Below are 20,944 nucleotides of genomic sequence, written 5' to 3'. Positions count from 1 at the left end.
AGGATAAAATTTATTTTTATCTGAAGAATAGTTATGGCCCTTAGAAAATTATTTTGCTGTGCAGTTGTCAAAGCAAGTGAATTTTTTTTCCTGGAGTTTACACAATAAAGCTTAATGTGTACCATGAGTAGCATGATGCTGAATCTTGGGTGAGCATTTCTTCTTCACTAATGCTTTTTTTTACCCGTAGGTATTTTTAATTTATCCACTTACTTAAAACAGTGGTAAGATAAGAATATAAATTGAACTTAGTTTTTAAGCAAAGTTTTTTTTTCCTTTGTAAAATCTGTAGATAACATTGACTAAAAAGCACATTGTGTGTTGTTTCCTTACAATGCTGTGATGTGTAATATAGTTTTTACTTTGAACATTCCAATAATACCTGGTGATGTGAAGTTGAACTTAACAATACTGCACAGTAATTGGGACCCTTAGCTACAGATCCAGAGACTTTAATTTGGATAGGGAATGTTGCAAGGTTCTTCCTCCCTGGGGGACAAGGGACTGTCTCAACTCTTTCAAGGTTCTCCTTCCCATGGAGACAGGGACAGTGACAGCTATTTGAATATGTTTCCTTTCCCTGCCATTTCCCACCACCCTTGCTGTGGGAAGGAACAACTCTCTTCTAAAGGAGGGGAAAAAGGAGAACTGTGTATAAACTTACAATCACTGAAAATAAAAAAGTCTTCTTGACTTTGTCTCTTGTACCTGCTGTAACCTTCCCCATCCCAGCCATGTCTGTTAGGGAGGCATGTTCGGATTTTTATCAAGAAGGAACCAGGAATATTGCAGTAAATCTTGTCCTTCCATCTAGTTCCCTTGTTTTATCTTTTTGTTCTGAAGCTCTAATTGTCCAACTTGTGAAGGACCCTCAGTTTGAGCAGTGAGGGCTAGCCATGTTTTTTAGACCGAAAAAGCGTCAGTCTACCTCTAATAAATTGTTGTGTGTTTTGGCATGTTTTAGTTCTTACTCATGTGTACAGTGCCTTAGCAGCTGTGCTCTAGGCACATAATGAAGATTTATATAATCCCTAAGGGATTCTACTCCTTTTCTGAGTTCTCATAATTCTTAACCTGGAAGATGAGCATTTTCTGTGGGGAAATACAGAGGAGCTCTGTTGTCACACAACGGCAGCAGAAATCGCCGGTAGTTGCTGTAGCCCACCTGGTCCCTGGTAGATCTGGCTCTGGTGTCATTTCTGCCTCCTCAGGAAAGGTGAACAAGCAGTTGAAGGAAGAGGGGGAATGAAATTTTTTTCAGGAAACACTCTTGCACTGCAGGTTGTTCCAGGTGTGGTAAAGCAGCCACACTGTGTTCTCCAGTCTGAGTTCCACTCGTTAAATTTCTGCAGTTGTCATTGATTGTCAGAGCCACACTTTTCACAGCTTCTGGGGTCTTTTTATATATTTTTTGTTGCTGTTGGTACAAGACAAACTGGCATCTTAGTACCAGTACCACTGTTTGCAAAGGAACATTTTAATGGCTGTTGTAATCTTGTGTGAGATTGCAACAGTGATTAAGCTGTGTATATATAAACCCTTCTTCTGAGTTGCTGGCAGCTTATGCATTAAAACTGAACAACGTGAAAATGAAACCTGGGAGGATGTGGGTGCTATGTCTGCATTTCAGATTTATTTTTTTTATTTTATTTATCAAGCATACTTGGGAGGAATGTATTCTTTTTGCATCTCAAAGTCCTACTCTAATGGATTGGATCTGAAACCTTGATGTAGTGAGGATTTCATTTTGCTTTTAAATAGGACTAAAAATGTACTGAACAATAGAACAAAAAGAAAAACCCAACCAAACAAAAAAATGGAAAAATGGCAAGGCAGCTGAAATGCACCTGGTAGAATAATATAATGAAGGTGTTTGAATTGTAGTCTGTAAATAAACACTGATTTTTGTAATTACTCAGAAGTTGTCAGCTGTAAAACATTATGTCTGTATTTGAAGATTGTATTTTTTTCGAGAGGTAGTAAATTAATTTACTTGAGCAGGAACTGTGTATTTATGGAGTAAGAGTAAAATGACATCACTCTGGACAGTACCCCTTGCTTTCTCAAAAATACAGCAATTATTTGAACTAAATTTCCATATAGAGATGTTAATATTGACTTTGAAAGTTTAGCTGTTACTTTATTATTTTCAAAGTGCTAAAAATATATTTTAGAACTAGGTTAGAGAACTAGGTAAAATACATTACAAGCTAATCCACTAGTGAAGTGTTAATTAAGATATTGACAGAAAGGATTATCACTGTCTTAAAAGCCTCTAAATCTGTGGGAAGGTAGATTGCAAAGTGTATCTGTGTTATAATAATTGCATATGTAGTACCAAATCTTAGCTGTAATAACTGGAGGCATTACAGCAAGAGTAAAGGCTAATCCCTTCCTGGCTGTGGTACAGAGAGCTGCATGGCAGGATCTGTCTCAGTTGGCTCTGCTGCCTCTCTGCTCTCGGTGGGAGAGCAGGGCTCACTCTGCCTGCTGCCAGGTAGTAATTGCACGTTGCCATCAGAATTGTGATTCTCAGATTCATGCACTAGTTCCCGGCTCACCTTCCCACTTTGGTTCCAGTGATGTTCCCTGTTGTCTGTCCCCAGCTGCCTGTGCAGAACACCACATGTTGTACCAGCAGATACAAGTGCTTATTTGCCAAGATATACTTTGCTTTCTGTACTTGTCTTTTCTCTAATTATGCTGAAGATTTTAGTCCCAGGCCAGTAAAACTGTCATTTTGGAGTTTGCTTTATTCCTGCTGCCTCTTCCCCTTGCTCACCATGGCAGCCTCCAAACCCGCTGCAGTCCATGGTCAGGTGGTGCTGCTGCCTTGGAGCTCAGTCTCGGCCTGCTCAGACCTAGGGGGTGGAGGGGGGTGTTACTGAGCAACCCTTATTTCATGTTTCCATGCCAGTGCAGTTAAGGCTGTACATATGTTCAGCTTCCAATGTAAGGAGCTGCCTCGATTTCAGTGGGATGTGCATAATCACATCCTTATGTGTTTTGTGGGACTTTATACCCACAATGTAAATAGACCCTATGGAAGTAGAGAGCGTGAGTGGCTGCACATGTGCTGTTAAATTTGCTTGTTATCCTGTGATTTGAATTCTGAATACAGTCACTACCAAGTGCTTTTCCATGTTGCTGAGGTATTTTGGTTTAGACTCCATTTTTTATTTTTGTGTCGACCTACATTTTCTTCTTCCTTTGACCTGTGTCCTCCATTGTGTTCAGGAAGGGTATTTCCACTACCCAGCAGATGCAGCAATAAACCCCCAAAAATTTACAAATTTTTTCTGTAAGCAATCAGCACTTGCTAGGTTTGACCATCATTTTTGCTCACAAACTCTTTGCTTACTTACTCCATGTTGCAATAAAAAAGTAGCAATAATTGTTTACAAACTGCCAGATTTGAGAACTGGACCCTTAAGCTTGAGTATTCAAAATCAGCTACTGCAGTTACCAGCGTGTTTAAACTCAGCAGGGTTTTTAGAATTTTTTTATGGCTTCCTTAAGGACTGTAACACGGTTGGGTTCTCTTACACAACACTCGATCAAGATGGTGATGATGTAACCAGATACCCTGGCATATTTGTGATAGCTGTGGATAGAGGATCTCACATAACTGGTTCTGAGTGCTTTGGTATGTTTTTCTTTTTGGTGATAACACAGTTAAATTTTACGGGAGACTTGAGATTTTTTTTCACCCAAATGGCCACTTGGGTGACCCAACATGACTTTCTGTAGTATTTATATTGCACAGATTTATGTAGCTCTGATATCTCTTTAATCACTGCCCAATTTAGATCTTAGACATCCTTGTTGTTAGTGCATAACAGCCCTTTCAAGTGTGACCTTTCTGTTGGTATGTACGTTGGGAACAAAAGAAGAATTTCATAGCGGACAGCCTTGCCATAATGAGTCATTATTTCTTAAAAACACAGCCACTATCTTAAGCAAATGTCATAATATATATTCTGTGGTCAGCACCAATTTGAACAAATTAAGCTGCATTCCACACTAAAACACTGGTGTGCTAATACAAGAAAATGATTGTTCTACTTGTTTCAGTGGGATTTTTTCACTGTTTTCTGTCCAGTCAGGCAAGTTCTCCCACATTACTTGGGAGATGAAAAGTGACTAGGTTTGAAATAAATCAACCTAATTTTGCACAAATAAGTGAAACACATTTAACAACTGGGAATAAAATATATTTTGCTCAGTAGAGATGTGTTGTTTAAGTGAGATTAAGTTTAGGTGGCATATGTTTCATAATTATTATCTGTAGATTTCCATCTCATATTTAAGTTCATCAATGACTGATGAAATGCTGTTCCATTGCATCAGCTGAAAGCTCTTTGTACAACCAGCCTAATCCACAGTTTTACTTTCGTGACTTCTTGTGTTGAAATAAATCTCATTGTGTAAAAGCCCCTGGGAACATAACCTCAAATTAATCTTTGTTACCACCTTGAAATGGCTTCTTAGAGTCATGAACACTTGTGGGAGTTCTGCTGACCATATAATCTCATCAAGGAAAGTGCTGGGATACAGAAGTGCATATAAAGTGTAAACTGCTGCAGCTTCTCAGTTAAACTGAGGTTTCTGTATCAATTAGGGTGCTGCAGCAGCCCTCCTGTTCTCTTCATTTGTAGTAAAACTGTCCTCACTGAAGTTAATAGAAACTCCACAGTTAAATTTCATTGGGATTACAATTTCACCCCACTCCCTTTCCCATATGATCCTATGATTCTGTGTACTACAACCTCATGAAAACACGTCACTGAATGTAAGTAATATTGCAGACATGTAAGCAAAAGTTACACCTACATAGGGATCCTGCTGATGTGGATGGAGTAGCACAGGAGGCAGGCATGGTCCGTGCAAGTTCTCTGTTCGTGTCATCTGTTTGCAAGATGAGATCTTGCTCTGCAACACAACAGCCATCTTCATAATCCCATGTTACAGGCGAGGTTTTAATGGTGAAGAGCAACTCTTAAGAAAACAAAGGCATTATGTGGATTTACCCAAGAAATAAATTTTTCATAAAGTAGAACAAATTGTTACATAGTATAATGAACATAAATCTGGAAAGGTTAAATAATTATAAAGGTTCAATCTAGGAAGCTCTAGCAAGATAGCTCTGTAGTGACATTTTTGGTAGTTCTTAACTCTGTCAAAATCAGATCCAGGCTTGCTTGCTTTTTTCTTTGAAAGGCAAGCCATTTATTCCTCACAAGAACCTTCACGAAGCAGAAACCTTATTCTTGTATTAATACATAATACATTTATAATGTATTTCACCTGGAAGTGCTCAAGAGTCTGCTCTAGGATATCCTTTGTGTATGTCTTTCACCGAGATACTTAGTCTAGTTCTTTTTTTTTTTTTTTCCCTTGCCATGAATCAACCGAGTTGTAAATAAATCATGCTCCTTTTCCATTAAACCCAAGGCAGCAGACATATTAACGCTTAATGAAATGCAGGACCATCCCATGCAGATCGCACGCACGGATCATGTGCTGTTGCGCAGCACCGGCTCCTTCACTCGTTTCCTGTTCTCCAGTGTCTCTAGGTGAACATGGGTCTGATGGATTTCACTGGTGTTACTCATAATTAACCACACTAAAACCAGGGCAGCAAAATAAAGGGACGTCGCACAAGCTGTGCCAAACCCCACGTCTTACAATCCCCCTCCTTCGCCGGCAGCGCCCCGGTCCCGCACACACGGTCCCTTCACAGCCCGGCTCCAGACGCCGCTGCGACATTTTTAGATTCCTGCCTCTAAATAAATCTCAGATTTTTTTTTTTTCCTTCGATGTTCCAGTTAATTTCAAGGACACCGCCGCCCGAGACTCCCCCGGCGCCGCCCCCGAGCAGCCGGGCCCGCCGCGCACCTGCCGCCCTCACGCCCCGCGCGGGGGGCGGCCCCGGGCGGGGGCTCAACGCGCTCCCCCCGCCCCTTCCCGCGGGTTTCCGCCACGTTCGAGACGCGGCCTCGCTTGTTTTCGTGCGGCCCGAACGCGGGCGGGGCAGCGAGGGCGTTCCCAGACTGGGCCCGCCCGGCTTCCGTCCCAGCTGGGCCCTCCCCGCCGCCCGCCCCGCCCCGGCCGTGGCGTAGCCGGTCCCGGTTCCCGTGATAACCGCGAACGGGGCCGGCGCCGCTCCGGGCGTGTGCGGACGCGGCGGGGCTGCAGCGCCATGGGGGAGGCGGTCCCGGCCCTCCGCCGCCCGCAGTAGAGCCGCCGCTCGGCGCCGCGGGAGCCATGGACAAAGCGGACAAGGTGCGAGGGCACCGCGAGCGGCTGCCGCGGGAGGGGCGGCGGGGAGGGCGGCGAGCGGAGCGGGCCCGGGCTGTGTCGGGCCGTGTCAGCCCCGGCCGGGCCGGCGGTGGGGGCCGAGCGGCGGGCAGGGACGGCAGGGCGGGGCGCGGCCTGCGGGGCGGGGGCCCCGGGAGCGGCCGTGAGGGGCCCCGGGACCCGCCCCGCCCGCGAGCGGCCCTCCGGAGGGGCGGGCAGCGCGTTCCCCCGGCTGGGAGAGGGAGCCCGGCGTGTGTCCGACCCCTGCCCGGCCGGGAGGCTCAGGCCGCGCCCGGCCCGGCTGTCCCGGGGACCTGCGAAACCGGGAGCGGCTCCCCTGGGAATGCGAAGGGAATTCAGAGCTCCGTTTTGATCTTCTCCCTCCTGGCCTTTCGGGCTTTGTTTCAAGCAAACTGCAGTTAGCGGCGTTTAGTCTAAACCTGCCTGGTCATTAGGAGAGACTTGGTTTCTCGAGGAAGAAACAGGTTTCTTGGGAACTTTGCAACGCAAGTGAGGTGTCACTCTTGCTGAAATGCTGTAAATGTCAGGTTCGGGCTGAAGTTTTCAGTGACAGGGCACAGCTGATGGTTTGGGAGCTGAGTGGAAGAGAGGTGGGTGTAGCTCACTAATTCTACAGGTCCCTATTTTTTTTTTCTTAAGTATTAAACTTGGCTTTGCCGAGGTAATCAGTTTGAATTATTCTTAAGACCATATGGGGTATGAAGAAATCTAAGCTGGGCCTTAAGAGTTTGTATGGCTTGTTACATATGCGCAGTAACACAGTTCATGGTCAGGAGGTAGTTCTGAAAGATGTATCTGAAATGAATGATGTCATCCCTAACAGCCTGATGTTATTTTTAAGCTTCTGTTTCTGCAGAATGTGTTGAAAATTCATGAATTACAGCTCTTTGTTTCCTAGTTTTCAGCTTTGACATCTCCAGGGGTTCTAATAGTAGGGTTAAGGAATAAAATAACACAGGCTCCTGTAGCAAAGTAGATAATGACCAATAATGTACTCTGTAAAGATACACTGCTTTTCATTTTGTACATATGTCTAAGGAAGTTAGCGAGCAGTACGTCTTATAACAGGATGGCTCCCACTGTGGCTTTCTTACTGGACTTTCTGGTGTTGTAATGATTTTAAATTCAATTTTTTTATGCTTTTTATTTGCCTTCACATAGAAAAACTGATCTTATTTTGTGAAATTTACATTAGTCCAATCTGTAGCATTTTCTGCTTTAAAGTGTTCTGGTTTGGTGTGGTTTGTATTTTTTTTTACCCCTTTGTTTCATCTGGAATTACTGCTGTAGTACACTTGTGAAATATTTATTCTTTGTTGCTTGAGCTCTTCACTACTGGAGGTTCACACATGTGCCTTTATCAAACCATTCTCTTTGAATTTGTTCAAAATAGTTCATGAAAACTGAGAGTTGTTGTGTTATTTACAGTGTAGAGTGTTGACTGTGACTGTCTTAACTAAGTGCAGGTTTTTGAGTTGGAGGTGCAGTGAAGTTCTTTGAAGCAGGAACCATCTTCTTGTTTACTCTGTTTGCAGCATATCTGGTCCTGTTGGTTCCTTAGCCACGAGTAAGGCTTCTAGGCAGACAAATAATTAATACCTGATGAGTTTCTAATATGATTCAACTATCTTGTTGCTTTTGTCTTCTCATTATACAGTAGCATCTTGATTAGGAGATCCATAAATGCTTTGGGTTTGAACCCTTTGTGCTGTAAGAATTGAATGTAATCTCCTTTACCAGTGTAAGTGCTTGGTAAGGTTGCATCAGTTTTGGGAGCTATTTCATTTTTTCCTTTATTTGGGCTTCTTTCTCCACCTGTATTGCATGACATCTGATAAATGAATATTAAAGCATGCAGATGTGTGTTAGCAGGAGTTATTCTCTCTTCCCCTTTCCCTCAGAATGCTCTCTCAGGCATAGTGTGGTAACTGTTCATGCTGATAGGAATAACTCCTGTGGAATCAGAGTATAAGCTGCTAGGACTGATGTAGTGTGGTAGCATGGGATTTCAATGATATTTTGATGGGGAAACAGTTTTGTGGTGTTGGCTTAGTAAATCAGTATGAAATTTCATGTAACAAGATTATTTGGACACCTAAATGACAAAAAAAATCACTTGTTGAGTGCCCTTCAGATTTCCGTTGCCTAAATTCTGGTATGACTTCATTTGTTATAATATGCTCAGTGATATTTTGGCAGCTGACATAGACGAAAACAGAAGAAAGCTGTTTAAAAACTATTTGTTTTATGATAGGAATTGTTGTGATTTTTGTAGTGGGTGTGGAAGTTTACTTCTGTCTACACCAGAATGAAACTGTTCCCATGAAAAAGCATATGGGTTTCAGCAGTTAAGTGGAGGTTATTTTCCTACTAGAGAAAAAATTTGGCATATGACCTACAAGCCTCTTTCTGCTTAAGCAAAATATGGTAGAAAACTAAAGAGAAGCAACTTCTCTCAAAGGTGCTGCTGTGCTTTGATTTTTCTCAGTGTTACACTTTTGTCTTGCCCTGTGATTAAGACGTTTGGTTCCTTTAGTACAGTTGAGAAATCAGGTGAAGTTGAGAAATCCGTGACCTGTGTTTTTGTTTTAGTATTGCTTAAAGACAGCCTGTTCTGCTTGTCTCTGCTATTCCTGACTGTTCAACAGGTGGCTTGATAATATGGTTGCCATAGAAGTAGATCTGGATCAATGTTTTGTGCTCTTTATCCTGTCCAGTTTCCTTTTGTGTTTCTTACCCATGGCAGAGTTTTCAACTGAGGCAAACTGGAAAACGTCAGTTTTCCTGTTCTGTACATTTTGCCTGCTGCTTTCTCTTGAACCTTGAAAGTTTGGGTTTTGTGGCAGTTTTGAATGGTCTTATTTTAGAGTGTTCTCTGGTGAATTTAAATGTTATTGATATGATTCCATGAAAATCTTCTTTTTGGTCACAAATATATTTGTCATTGACTAGTTCGTGGAGATCAGAAAACTGATTTACATAAATAGTTTGGATTAATCCTTTTAGAACATTGTCTACAAAGCATTAAAATATAACCATTTCATGTGAATAGGTTTAGAAGGTTGTTTAGAAGTTGCTGTACTGTTAAATGCTGTAAAGTAAGAGAAGAAGATCATGTTGGTAGCTTTTTTTTATCTTTGGACAAGCTTTTGTAACTGTAAATACTAAGTCTTATTTTCCTCCCTTTTTTTTCCTAGAATATTCTGGCTTTGAGTTTAAACATGCCAACTTGTCATGTTGTACCACTTGTTTGTTTTCTATATATAGATAAAACAGTTAAATATTTAACTTTGTTATGTTCTGATCATGGTACTTTTTCTGTGAAAGGGAAGGGAATTATGCATGATTCCTTTATGAGCTGAGGGAAAAGGGAAAGACTCACTTGATAGTGTATTTACTTTAAGTGGTGTGTTGAAATGACTATGTTAAATGTAAATAGGGAGGATGAAATTTTGTGCTTTGTTAAATGGCCTGCTGCTGGTGTTTCCAGTCCAACTGCATATTTACCATTCCCAGAGTATCTGCCACTTAGAAGCAACTAATTATAGAAACAATGACTTCCATATTTGTAAAGTTTATCTTAAAATAGATGAACTGTGACTTGCCTTACTACTTACATGGCTTTTAAATTATGAAATCCAAAATTCGAAAGCAGGATTGTTTTTCTGGAAAAAAAAAAAAAGGTTGAGCGTGTTTTTATTTTATGTTTATGATGAGACTTCTTGTTTCCAGACTTTGAGACAGTGAACCAGCTGATTTTATTACAGCCCTCTGAGATGTGGCATCTGTGTCTCTTTTCTCACCCTGTAAATGGTAAGATTGATATCTAAGTGTTCTCCAAGACAGCAAGATGACAGAGATTCTATTTAATGCAAAATGTCATTAAGCTACAATGAACAACAACTTTTCTAAGATTAAACGTACAGTGCTATAACTACAGGACAAAGTTTACCAGTCTGTTCCTGCTTGTGTCATCCTCTGTCTTTGCAGCTGTTGAGGACTACAGTAGCTTTTATATAGGAAACAAAGGAGCTCTTCAGTATATATGCTGTCTTGAAAGACTTGTAATTGTTGGACTGAAATATGTAATGAGCTACTGCAAAACGTTTTGTAAATTGAAACTAGGGATATCTACAAAAGAGACTTCTGTCTAAATCTTGGTTTCTTTTGAAGGGGTGTGTTTCCATTTATAGGCAGCTGATTGAAAATCTGATGTTTCAGCATGACTTAAATTTGTATTTAGAATTGGGTTGCTTATCAAAGGTCAATTTCAATAAGGTTTTGTTTAGCTTTGTGATATGAAAGGTTGAATAAACATGAAAGAGTTGCACTCCAAAATAAAATCAAGTTTGGTCTTGCGGTATTTTCAGTGTTTGCTTTTAGAGTGCCTGATCAAAATTGCATGTTACTTTATATTAAGGTCTGACCTTGCATTTACTGATGCCAGTGGCAAAGTGCTAATTTTTTTAGAGGGTACAGGCTGAAATAAATCTCAGTACTGTGGGAGCAAATAGAGTTTATCTTGTACCACAGGTGCTCTATTGTGAGGATTAGGGAAAGTGAGGAGCCTTCCCCCAAATCCTTTAGTGTGTGACAAATCTTTCTTGTCTGTGTGGTTACAAATCAGTGGCCTGATCAGTCAGTCCAACTGGTGCTGTTTGTGTCACTTGTCGCTCCATTTGTCCTGTGTGGGTGAAATCTTTGAGGAGTTGTGTTCATATATATTTATATGCGCTTTGTTTTATGCACTTTTTGTTTCCTTCTGAAACAAAAAAGCATCTCGTCTGTTATTCTGGAGTTTGCATCATTTGTCATTGGTTGCAGTCTTAGGTCTGTCAGCATGGTATTTAAAAGTCAAAGCCATCACCAACACACTGTTTATTTGGCATTATTGTTTCTGTATCTCCCCAAAGGAGCACAGAGACAACCTATTAAAAGACATAGGAAATTTCAGTAGGAGATATCTTTTGCTCGTCCAGTGAAATGACAAATTAGTAGCACTTTTACTTACTACTAAATGGATTTCTTTGATTGGTTTTTTTTTTTGTTGGTTGGTTGGTTGATTGTTTTTTCACTTTTTCTTCTTGCACTGTGAAGGGAATGTTATTTCTGTTGTTCTCACAACTCAGTGGGTGCCAGGAGGGCTAAAATGCATCTTATCAAATAGAGGAGTTACTTTGCTGTCTTTACCAACCCTTCCTCCCAACTGAGAAATCCATAGTCCTAAAAAAATCTGCTTAGATAACTTTGGGCAAATCACTTAGCGTTGCTCTTTTGTTTCCCTCACTTTTCCACTGAAACCACTGGCCATCTGTGAAATGTGCTGAAGTGTCTGGACAATCACCCTGCAGAGTTAATTCTGTTTGGTTTGGGTTGGTTAGCAGGCTGAGCTGACTTAGTACATTTGTTTCCCCTTTTTGCTTTAAGTTTCATTAAGTTTACTACTCTCCTCTGAAGGCACATCCTATGTAAAACATTACTGTTGGAGTATTTTTGAAAGACTGGTAAAGTATTATAAGGAAGCAATAGGGTGAAGTTAATTTGGTTTAGTTGGTAATACACTTGAGCTGTCTGTTTTCTACTCCAAAGTGGAAATGGGGTCTTGGTGCCTAATGAAGTTATGCTGAGAATTGTAGGTATTATGTTTGCAGTATGAGTTTGAGACACGTGTTCTAAGGTTTTTAAGTTTTCAGTTGCTGTTTCAGCTGCTACAGAAGAAAATGCAAAATCTAAACCAGAGGTTTACCCTAAATTCTTTTCTTTGCTGAAACAAGTTTCTTGAAAGGATTAGAAAAAACCAACCTCCATGAACCAAGCAAACCTGTGGGTGCAGACTACATTGCACAAAAAAACAGCCTCTAAGGTATGAGGCACATAAAACATTGTGAAATGCAGTTTTCATTTCTTTAAATAACAGATACTCTCCAAGTTCTGTAAGTGAAAAAAGAAATTAACTTTCAAATGCACCCCATATGCGTTTATGATTACAGGTTATGCATCTTTATTTTATCATTATTGGTAAGCTAAACTTGTTATGAGCTGTGTTTAGAAAAGGGTAATTAAATACATCACCCAATTGCTCTGTCATAGCAGTAGTAATCATTGCCTCTATGAAAGACTGGGCAAGAGGAAAGGAAGCATTAAAGTTGTCTTTCTAGTTTGGGCATCTCTGAGTTGTTTGAACCTAACAAAATCAAGCAGAATAATTTAAATTATTTTCCTAAACTTGTCAAATTACATGATAAGAGTGTTTTGTGTTGTGGGGTTTTGTAATAAATTTAGAAAACAAATAAAAACCCCCCTGACAATCACTGTTTTCACTGGAAAGATTTAAATAAATCAAATTTTATCCAATCCACCTTGGATGTAAAAGTAAGGTAGGGATTATCCTCAGAAATTGTCAAGAAATTCTTGGCAGCCTTGCAGATGGGATTCATCTCCTGCTCAAAGCTCCTGCTTTGATCAGTTATACCTTGTTTTTTTTTAATACTTGATGTGAAAGGCAGTTCTCTCATAATTCTAATAATGAGTGATGATGGAGTGCAATATCACAAAAATCATTGTCATGAGACCACTTTGCAAGAGACCTGTCAATAAAGAACGATTTTAGCATTTCCATATCAATCTCCCAAAATAATATAGGGGAAAAGCAGACAACCAGACAGGAAGGATCTTTAAAACAGGGAGTTTTGTCCCAACCTGAATTACAAATAGAATGTTGAAACTATTTTCTGAGGCAGTACTAGAGTTTATTTTTAGTATCTTAGCTACAATTCACTTGACATGTTGCAGGCAGATAGTGACCAGCAGATTAGGAATAGTTGGGAAGTTTTCAGTGTTTATAAAGCACTCATCCTAGTTCTACTCTTGAATATTCTGTGGAGGAGATGGCCTTGGTGTGTTCTTTGATGTTTATGCCATCTCGTTTTGTAGGCCAGCCCAGAACTGAGTCTGTTCTCAAGCAAATGTTTTTGCCCGAAATAGCACGGAAAAAAGATCTTCGATTTCGGGGAGGGGTTTCAGCACTGATATTTCTGCTACTTATTCTGCGATCGCTGTAGATAAGCCCTTTTTTTTTTTTTTAATCGAAAGCCTTTCCCCTCGCGCTGTGCTGAGGAGGGTGCCGGGGAGGTTCGCGGAGGGGTGGGCGGGTCACGCGGCAGCTGCGGGATGTGCCCGAGGCCGGGGAGGAAGCTCTGGATGGAGCCGCGGCTTGTTCGTGTTGCACAAATTCGGGGCTGCTGCTGCAGCTGCCCCACAGCTTTTCCTCTCAGTGCAACTCCAGGAGTTGGAAAAGAGTTACTGTAGAAGAAAGGAATGTTTGCCTACTACCTAATGATAAAGAAATGTATTAAGGTGATTTTTTTTCTTCTCTAATGCAGACCTTGTTGTGCAGCAAGTAGTGATGCTTCTGTATTTGTGCTTATAGAATCCTAGAATGGTTTGGGCTGGGAGGGACCTTAAAGATCATCTAGTTCCAGACCCCTGCCATGGTCAGGGACACCTTCCAATACACCAGGTTGCTCAAAGCCTTACCCAGCCTGGTCTTGAACACTTCCAGGGATGGGGCATCCTTCCATGCATTATATTCCATATGTATCTCCATTTTATAACCATAAGCACTTTCAGAACAGTCATTAATAAATACCTTTCTGACAAGAGCCATATTTCTTGTCACTTTCAAAGACATGTTATTTTCTCCTGGCACTCTTAATTCCACTTTTATCTTTTTTTTTTGTTTTGTTTTTTGTTTAGGTGTTTGGTTTTCTCTTGATTGCTGCTGGAACTTCACATCTGTTAACTACAATTTTATCTTTAGATGACTGTTGTTACTAAATAAACATATCAAAGTAAAGACTCATTTTGTTGGAAGGGATGTTTCTGCCTTCCCAGCACACTTCAGAAAGTCCAAAGACACGTAACCTTCTCAAGAAAGGGTTAAAAGTAGTCATGGACTCTACACTTGATAAGTGTTGTGGGTTTCCCCCATTTTGTGTAATTTTTTTTCAATTCTCAGTTTGGTTATAAACAAGCTTTGGTCTTGGTCACTGTGGCTTGCAGAATGTTATCCAAGTTGTTAAGGATGTGACTTTGATCTCAATACTTGAGGACATCCTGCAGACAGTGGTCTCCTATCCTAAACAATATTTCACTTAGAAAGTTTTCTCCTGTGTTCATAAAGCTCACCTTAGTGAGGTGCACAGTATTTGGAAGGAGTGAATGATGTTTAAATAGAAATTATTTGGTGAACTGCTGTTTACAGGAAATGGCTAATGGTGAAAATTGAGCTAAGACTGCATAAAATCTCAAGAAAGAAGTATGAATTAGTAAATTTGGTGATGGAAGGGTAAAGATAATAAGAGGCAGACAATGTCTGTAATAGCACCTTTTGTAGGAAAAGTTTGATTTCACTTGTACAGGTCATCCAAAAAGCTGTTATAGAATGACTGTGTCATAATTACTTAGTTTGAACGTCATATTTGGAGTTTAAAAGAATGAATTGAGCAAAATTTTTGAATTAGCATTTGAAATTGTCAGGGAATTCTAATATTACTATCATAAGTAATATGTTTTGAAAATTATTTCCTAATATAAAAATAGAATGCATCAGTCACTGGTGGTTATGATGATTTAATAGTGCATATAATACTTATATGAAAATTAGGGAGCTTTTACTGTCTCAACAATGTTTTTTCCTCTCCCCTTTGTAGGAGATGACAGCAAAGTACTTAAATATCAGCTGATTTTCAACTCATTTGTTGAATTACAGTGTAACTCATGGGTTTGGTAATTTACTTGATGATGATTCTACCTCTTGCTCAGTAATTAAATTTCTTGTATGTAAGTGTGTCAGACTAACTAAACAAAAATCCAGTACTTTGCATGAGTGGGTCTTGACCTCACTTTTTCTAGTTCAGTCTGATCCATTAAAGTACTTACTCATCAAGTAAAAGTAGCTTTTCTTACTCACTGGGACAACTGTGTTTTCAAAACCTTTTTGGACTTGCCCCTCCCACCTATTCCACCCATATGGGATTTTATTTCAGAAGAATAAGTTTTGGGGACTTAGAGATCCTGATATTGGATGTAGGGCTGTCTCTGGATTGTGGATGTGACACAGAACAAGGATATGGACTGAGAAGTATGTGGTAGGTGTGGGAATACTTGCCATGATATTTTCAGAGCTCCCATTTAACTGCTTCTGTTCATGTGGATGTTCTCGGGTAGTAGCAAGAATGTTCTCATCACGTTGAACCTTCAGGCTCTCCTTTTTGTAAAATAAGAGCATGTACTCATTCAGGTTACATGTTACTTCTGGAATTCTTCCTTAGTTAGATAGAAGGAAAATTGTCTGGAGTCCTTATCTGCTTTAGAAAATCTTCTTTGGATTTGGTAGTCCATGAGGTAGTAAAGTCAGGCAAATAGAATTAAGCTGAAATCTTTGTTTAAAAAAAATTATTTTCACCTGAATGTAACTTTTATAGTGGAATATAGAATTTAAGGGTGCTTTGGATCTGCAGTTGTCTTATTGGATGGAGTAGTTTTTGTTGTTTAGATATAAGATGCAGCTACACAAAACCAAAAGCATGGACAAAACCACCTTAAACTGAGGGTACCTTCAGGATTGGGGGAGATACTCTTCTTTGAAAGCATAGTTTTTAAAACTTATTTCTAAGCAGTCTTTAAAGCCTTCTTCATGGCAAACTTTAATCATGATCTTAAAACTTCAAAGTGTGTTAAAATTATGCAGATGGAATGTAGGGGGGTTCTTCTGTGATATACCATCTAATTTAGCAGTCAACCTATGGTTTAGTGCTGAAAAGTTTTTTTATAATTGCCTCAGAACACGGTCAACTTTGTGGAGCAGGCCAGGCATTACTACATCTTCCATATGGTGGTTTCACTTCTGAAAGCCTACACAACTGTGCTCCACATACAGTGCTAATTTGATTTCTTTCTGTGCTCAGACTGGTATATCCTCTGCAAGATCTGAACTTCAGTCCCTTTTAAATTAATTAGTGTTTGTATTGCACTTGTAAAGGTTAACACAAATGCTAAATGTTGGTGATCTGTATTACACCCTGCATTGATTGGGAGCATGCAAGAAGCACTTGCCAACTGTTTTCCACCTCCTGTAGCCTTGTCATCCCTTTGCCTGCTGGTTGTGGTACTGAGTGTACAACTTCATGAATCTAAATTTTCACAAGCAATTTATGATTGTATTTAATGAAGGCATTGTTTCTGTTCTCTTAAGAATGTCAAGCTGTCAGCTGAAGTAGAACCATTTATTCCTCAGAAGAAGGGTCCAGAAACACTAATGATCCCGATGGCGCTTCCTAACGACAGTGGAGGAATTAATGGCATGGAACCAACTCCAATCCCCAGCTACCTGATCACTTGCTATCCATTTGTACAGGAAAATCAATCCAACAGGTAATAGTGGTTGTGGTCTTCATGGAAGATGATCTATTTTTAAGTGAGTTTAAACTTTTGGTAGGCTTGAGAGGAGTCAGTGAGTGTGGACTGTATATTAGCTTTTTTTGGTTTACAGTGTTTCATTTTCTGACCCTTCATGGGTGAGGATGAAATTCCTGTCTCCAGTCTTTTACTTATTTTCTTCCCTCTGCTTTTTTTTTTCTCTATTTATATTCTTTGCTGCCCTTTTTTCCTGGCTACAGAGGTCTGATGCAAATCCCTCCCAAAGTCATATGCTGTGCTTTTGCATCTTGCAGGGCAGTCAGGAGGTCCACACCCGCATCTGATGCTGAATGAAGCAAGGCTTTGGGTGGCCAACTTGGGTCCTGCCATGGCAAAACAGTCTGCAGCTGACTCAGTACTGAGTGTAGCTGTATCCAGTTTTCTTCATGTAACTAAAATATGCTGAGTTTAGGAACTTACTTTTTAAAGAAGTGGTAAAGGTCTGAGTTTCTTTCAGAGAGGGAAAAGCTTGCTGAGCAGTTGTCTTTCCTTTTGTTTTTTTACAGACAGTTTCCACTGTATAACAGTGACATCAGATGGCAGCAACCCAGCCCAAATCCTGCAGGACCATACCTTGCTTATCCTATAATATCTGCACAGCCACCTGTTTCTACAGAATATACTTATTATCAGCTGATGCCAGCACCATGTGCTCAGGTCATGGGTTTCTACCATCCCTTTCCTGCCCCCTATCCCACACCCTTTCAAACAGCAAGTGCTGTCAGTACAGTTACTACAGAGTGCACTGAGCGGCCCAGCCCCTCGGGCCAGGTCTTCCCATTGTCCAGTCAGCGGAGCAGGAGCAGTAACAGGGGACCAGCCATACAAAAAGTAAGTCTGCTTTTAATGGGATAAGTAGAACTGTATAAAGAAAGTGTCTTTGCACAGGAAAATTGTATCTCATTTGAGCCAGAGCAGGTATGTCAGTAGTGGAAGAAAAATAGAGGGAAAGGTAGGCAGAAAAGGTGTTATTCAGAGAGCAGAAAAACTGTCTGCAGAGCTATTTTGTGGTAAAATATTTTGTGAGTTTATGAAGTGTGTAAGTATGACGTGGGAGACTCCCATTGCCTCTCTGCTAGTGCAATCTGAGCTTAGAATTACTTCATTAGAGAACAGAGAATGTATACCCATTCTTTCTTTATCCTTTTTTGGTACTTTCACATCATAATGAACAGGTCATGTAATAAATAATGCAAAGAGGTTAATAAATTAAGTACTTTTATGAATATTTCCCTTAATCTCTTGTCTTCAAACATATGGCTTCTGTAGAGGGCATTAGAACTTCTAATTGCTTTGTTTGATTACAACTATGAAGTCAAATCATATGACTTTGTTTTGTGTGGCTAATATTTTCAAACAGCAACAGCAGTTACAGATGCACATAAAAAATAAACGTCCTCCAGTGAAAAATGTTGCCACTCAGAAGGAGACAAGTTCATCAGGTCCTGAGAACAGATCAAAGATTGTTTTGTTGGTTGATGCATCACAGCAAACAGGTAATTTGTTTCTTAAGTTCTGGGTGTACAAAATAAGTAGAACTACATGTCAGTTGCCATCTTTTCTAAAAGAGGGTGGACCTGGTTTAAACGTGGCTTTTAAGAGAAGTCTTTGCAGATCAAAAGGATAATGAAGACAAGATGCTGATGGTTGCAGATACCTACTCAATATGTCACCTTATAATGTTGTAATAATATGGTACTCCTGCAGAGACTTTGCCACGGTCAGAATCACTCTTCTTGAAGGAGTTGGTTATTATTATCAGTTGGACCTAGACATGATTTAAATTCAATGCTGGTTTAATTTTATTAAAAGACTTTGGCCTTTTCAATTTGTTTTTATGATGTGTAGGTTTGTCGTGTCTTTTAACAATTCCTGCACAAGTAATTTTATTTTTTTTGTTTCTTGAAGACTTTCCTTCAGATATAGCTAATAAATCACTTTCTGAGAGCACCTCTACGATGCTTTGGAAATCAAAAGGCAGGCGCAGAAGAACTTCTCACCCTGCTGCAGAGTCCTCCAGTGAGCAGGGAGCAAGTGAAGCAGACATTGACAGTGACAGTGGCTATTGTAGTCCTAAGCATGGCAATAACCAGGCTGCAGCCATGGCTTCAAGAAACACAGATTCTTGTGCGATGAGTGTATGTAAACATAACTGAGCAACTTCACTATATTTGTATCTGACAAATAAAAGTTACTAAAATAATTGTTTTTTTCTTTTTCAGGTTGTAGAACCATCAATAAATGCAAGTAAGCATTGTTTTAACTGGTGAGCTGTTTAAAATTTGGCTGGGTCATAATTGTGTTTTGGCTTTACATTTTGCTGGGAACCACCTCTTGATCTACTTCAACTTGCTGCTGTAACTGCTCAGATACTTCTGAAGATGTCTTTTTACTGTGATTTCCAACCACCTCCAACAAGACACCTGGTTCAATGAACAAGTGTGTAGCTATCACTGATGGTGATACAGCTGTCACTAATGGTCTATCAATAGCTGCCTTCTTTAACAGATTAAAGCTTGAGATTCCACTGGAAGCATTCAGAAAAAGCTGTGCTTCTGTTGTAGTTTATCCTCAAGCTTCCTTACCCTGTTGGGCTGCAGTTCATACCTGGGTAGTAAAAGAGCCAAAGAGTTCTCATCCCCTATTTGAGAAGTACTGACAATTTTTAGGAGCTTTACAGAAGTACTGTACCATGAGCAAGTGTTTTGATCAGTCTGGTAGTAGTAGGTAATGCTAGTAGCTGCTATTTGTGACTGAACTGAGGTTGGTATGGATGTGAACCTGAGATTTCCTTTGTCTGATGCTTCCTGATGATCAGTAGTTGGCAGTTTCAGTGCTCCATGAAGGCAGTTCTGCCCATGTCTAAAAATAGCTACAGAAGTGAGTGTTGTCACAGGAGAATTAGACTTTCTCAGAGAATTCTGTATCAAAATTGTGTTCCTGGCTCTGGTGGCCTGTGTATCATTATATGTTCTGTTGTACTAGTCTAGTTTTTCATAGATGGCACTTCTCTTTCAGCTGGTGTAAGTTGGACTAATGTAAATTCCCAGGCAACTCAAAAAAAACCTTGGATTGAAAAAACTCAGACCTTTTCCAGAGGTGGAAGACAAGTTGAGCAAAGAAGCAATCCACAGGTATGTTGTCTATGGTTCTGAACTCAAGTCTTTTGGGGGGTTTTTTGAGACGTGAAAATACAGAATTTGAAAGGAATTATAAAATTTACATGCAAATAATATATAATAAAAAGAGTGAATGAAAAACATTGCATATATAAAGTAACTTGTGAAATTAAGACAGTGTGAGTGTAAAAAAGCTAGTTCAGTTTTTGACCCGTTCACACCTCAGAAGAAAAAAAAAATTCTCAAACTTTCTAAAGAAAGATTCTGATGTGATGGTGAATTAGAATCCTGTGTTCTTGCTCCTGTTGTCTTTGAAACTTTTGTTTATATTTACATTAGCATACCATATTTTGTGCATTTTTATTATTTCTTAATGATTTAAAATTATTTTATTCTGTGAAACTTCCTTCAAGTGGGACAGGATTTCTGTAATCAGTATGTAAGGAGAAGGTAGCCTTCCTAATTTTGATAGATTTTATTGGAGCAGTTAGTCCAGAGGGGGACAGAGAAACATCTGCCTTTGTTTGAGCATAGTTTCTGCTGGAATTCAGATATTGCAGACAAGAACTGCCAAGCTTGAAGTGGGAGCTTCATCACAGATGTACCTGTATGTGCAGACATAGCTTGCCCTGTTTCGGTTTTTAGAGGAAACTGTAAATTTTCTTGAGTCTTCCCATTTTGTGTCTACAGGTTTATTATACCCAGAAACCCGTGGATGCTCTTACTTGACAGTGTAGCAGTTCTCAATCTTTTTATAACCTGTAGTCAAATCAGAGGCTTTAGAAGCCACTATGGTTAGTTTGTGGCATTGGGAGAGTAGGAAGAACCAGACTTGCTTTTATCCAGTCACAGTTTAGATGCTAAATCTGGCAGTTATTTTAGATACTTAAAAACAAAGCTGGCATTTAAGCTTTGTTTTAAATGAGTTTTTAATGAGGCTACCCCAGCCAAATTCACTGTACCTCAAGGCAGAATTGTCCTAGAAAATATTTTCCTTTGAAACTAAATTGTTACCAGGTCTGTGG

General features: G+C 39.9%; 2 protein-coding genes across 2 annotated transcripts in view; one reads left to right on the top strand and one right to left on the bottom strand.

The window, feature by feature from the left end:
* Nucleotides 1–2,049: 2,049 nt before the first annotated feature.
* LOC127475333 (collagen alpha-1(I) chain-like) lies at nucleotides 2,050–6,269 on the bottom strand. Its single transcript, XM_051797062.1, has 4 exons — nucleotides 6,258–6,269; nucleotides 5,899–6,223; nucleotides 4,834–4,998; nucleotides 2,050–2,861 (listed from the first exon to the last, which is right to left on the bottom strand). The coding sequence occupies exons 1-4, from the start codon at nucleotides 6,267–6,269 to the stop codon at nucleotides 2,779–2,781; spliced, it is 585 nt and encodes a 194-aa protein (XP_051653022.1). The 3' UTR covers nucleotides 2,050–2,778.
* The window catches only part of SECISBP2L (SECIS binding protein 2 like), a 29,551-nt gene continuing 14,731 nt past the window's right edge, over nucleotides 6,125–20,944 (top strand). The window contains exons 1-7 of the mRNA XM_051797242.1: nucleotides 6,125–6,285; nucleotides 16,577–16,755; nucleotides 17,307–17,631; nucleotides 18,161–18,296; nucleotides 18,709–18,938; nucleotides 19,023–19,047; nucleotides 19,819–19,934. Coding sequence (XP_051653202.1) covers nucleotides 6,268–6,285; nucleotides 16,577–16,755; nucleotides 17,307–17,631; nucleotides 18,161–18,296; nucleotides 18,709–18,938; nucleotides 19,023–19,047; nucleotides 19,819–19,934 — 1,029 coding nt within the window. The 5' untranslated portion in view covers nucleotides 6,125–6,267. The remainder of the gene's footprint in view (nucleotides 6,286–16,576; nucleotides 16,756–17,306; nucleotides 17,632–18,160; nucleotides 18,297–18,708; nucleotides 18,939–19,022; nucleotides 19,048–19,818; nucleotides 19,935–20,944) is intronic.

Source organism: Manacus candei, unplaced genomic scaffold (assembly GCF_025592945.1).
Source record: "Manacus candei isolate 608988 ecotype Guabito, Panama unplaced genomic scaffold, ASM2559294v1 h1tg000046l, whole genome shotgun sequence".
NCBI lineage: Eukaryota > Metazoa > Chordata > Aves > Passeriformes > Pipridae > Manacus > Manacus candei.
This window is presented reverse-complemented; position numbering and strand designations above follow the sequence as displayed.

What these genes read in the sequence shown, in the direction of transcription:
- LOC127475333 (XM_051797062.1), bottom strand. An exon ending in GCGGGGCGTGAGGGCGGCAG is followed by an intron (nt 4,999 to 5,898) that starts GTGCGCGGCGGG and finishes TGTTTTCTTAAG; the next exon opens with AGTTGCTCTTCACCATTAAA. An exon ending in CACATCAGCAGGATCCCTAT is followed by an intron (nt 2,862 to 4,833) that starts GTAGGTGTAACT and finishes TCCACCCCCTAG; the next exon opens with GTCTGAGCAGGCCGAGACTG.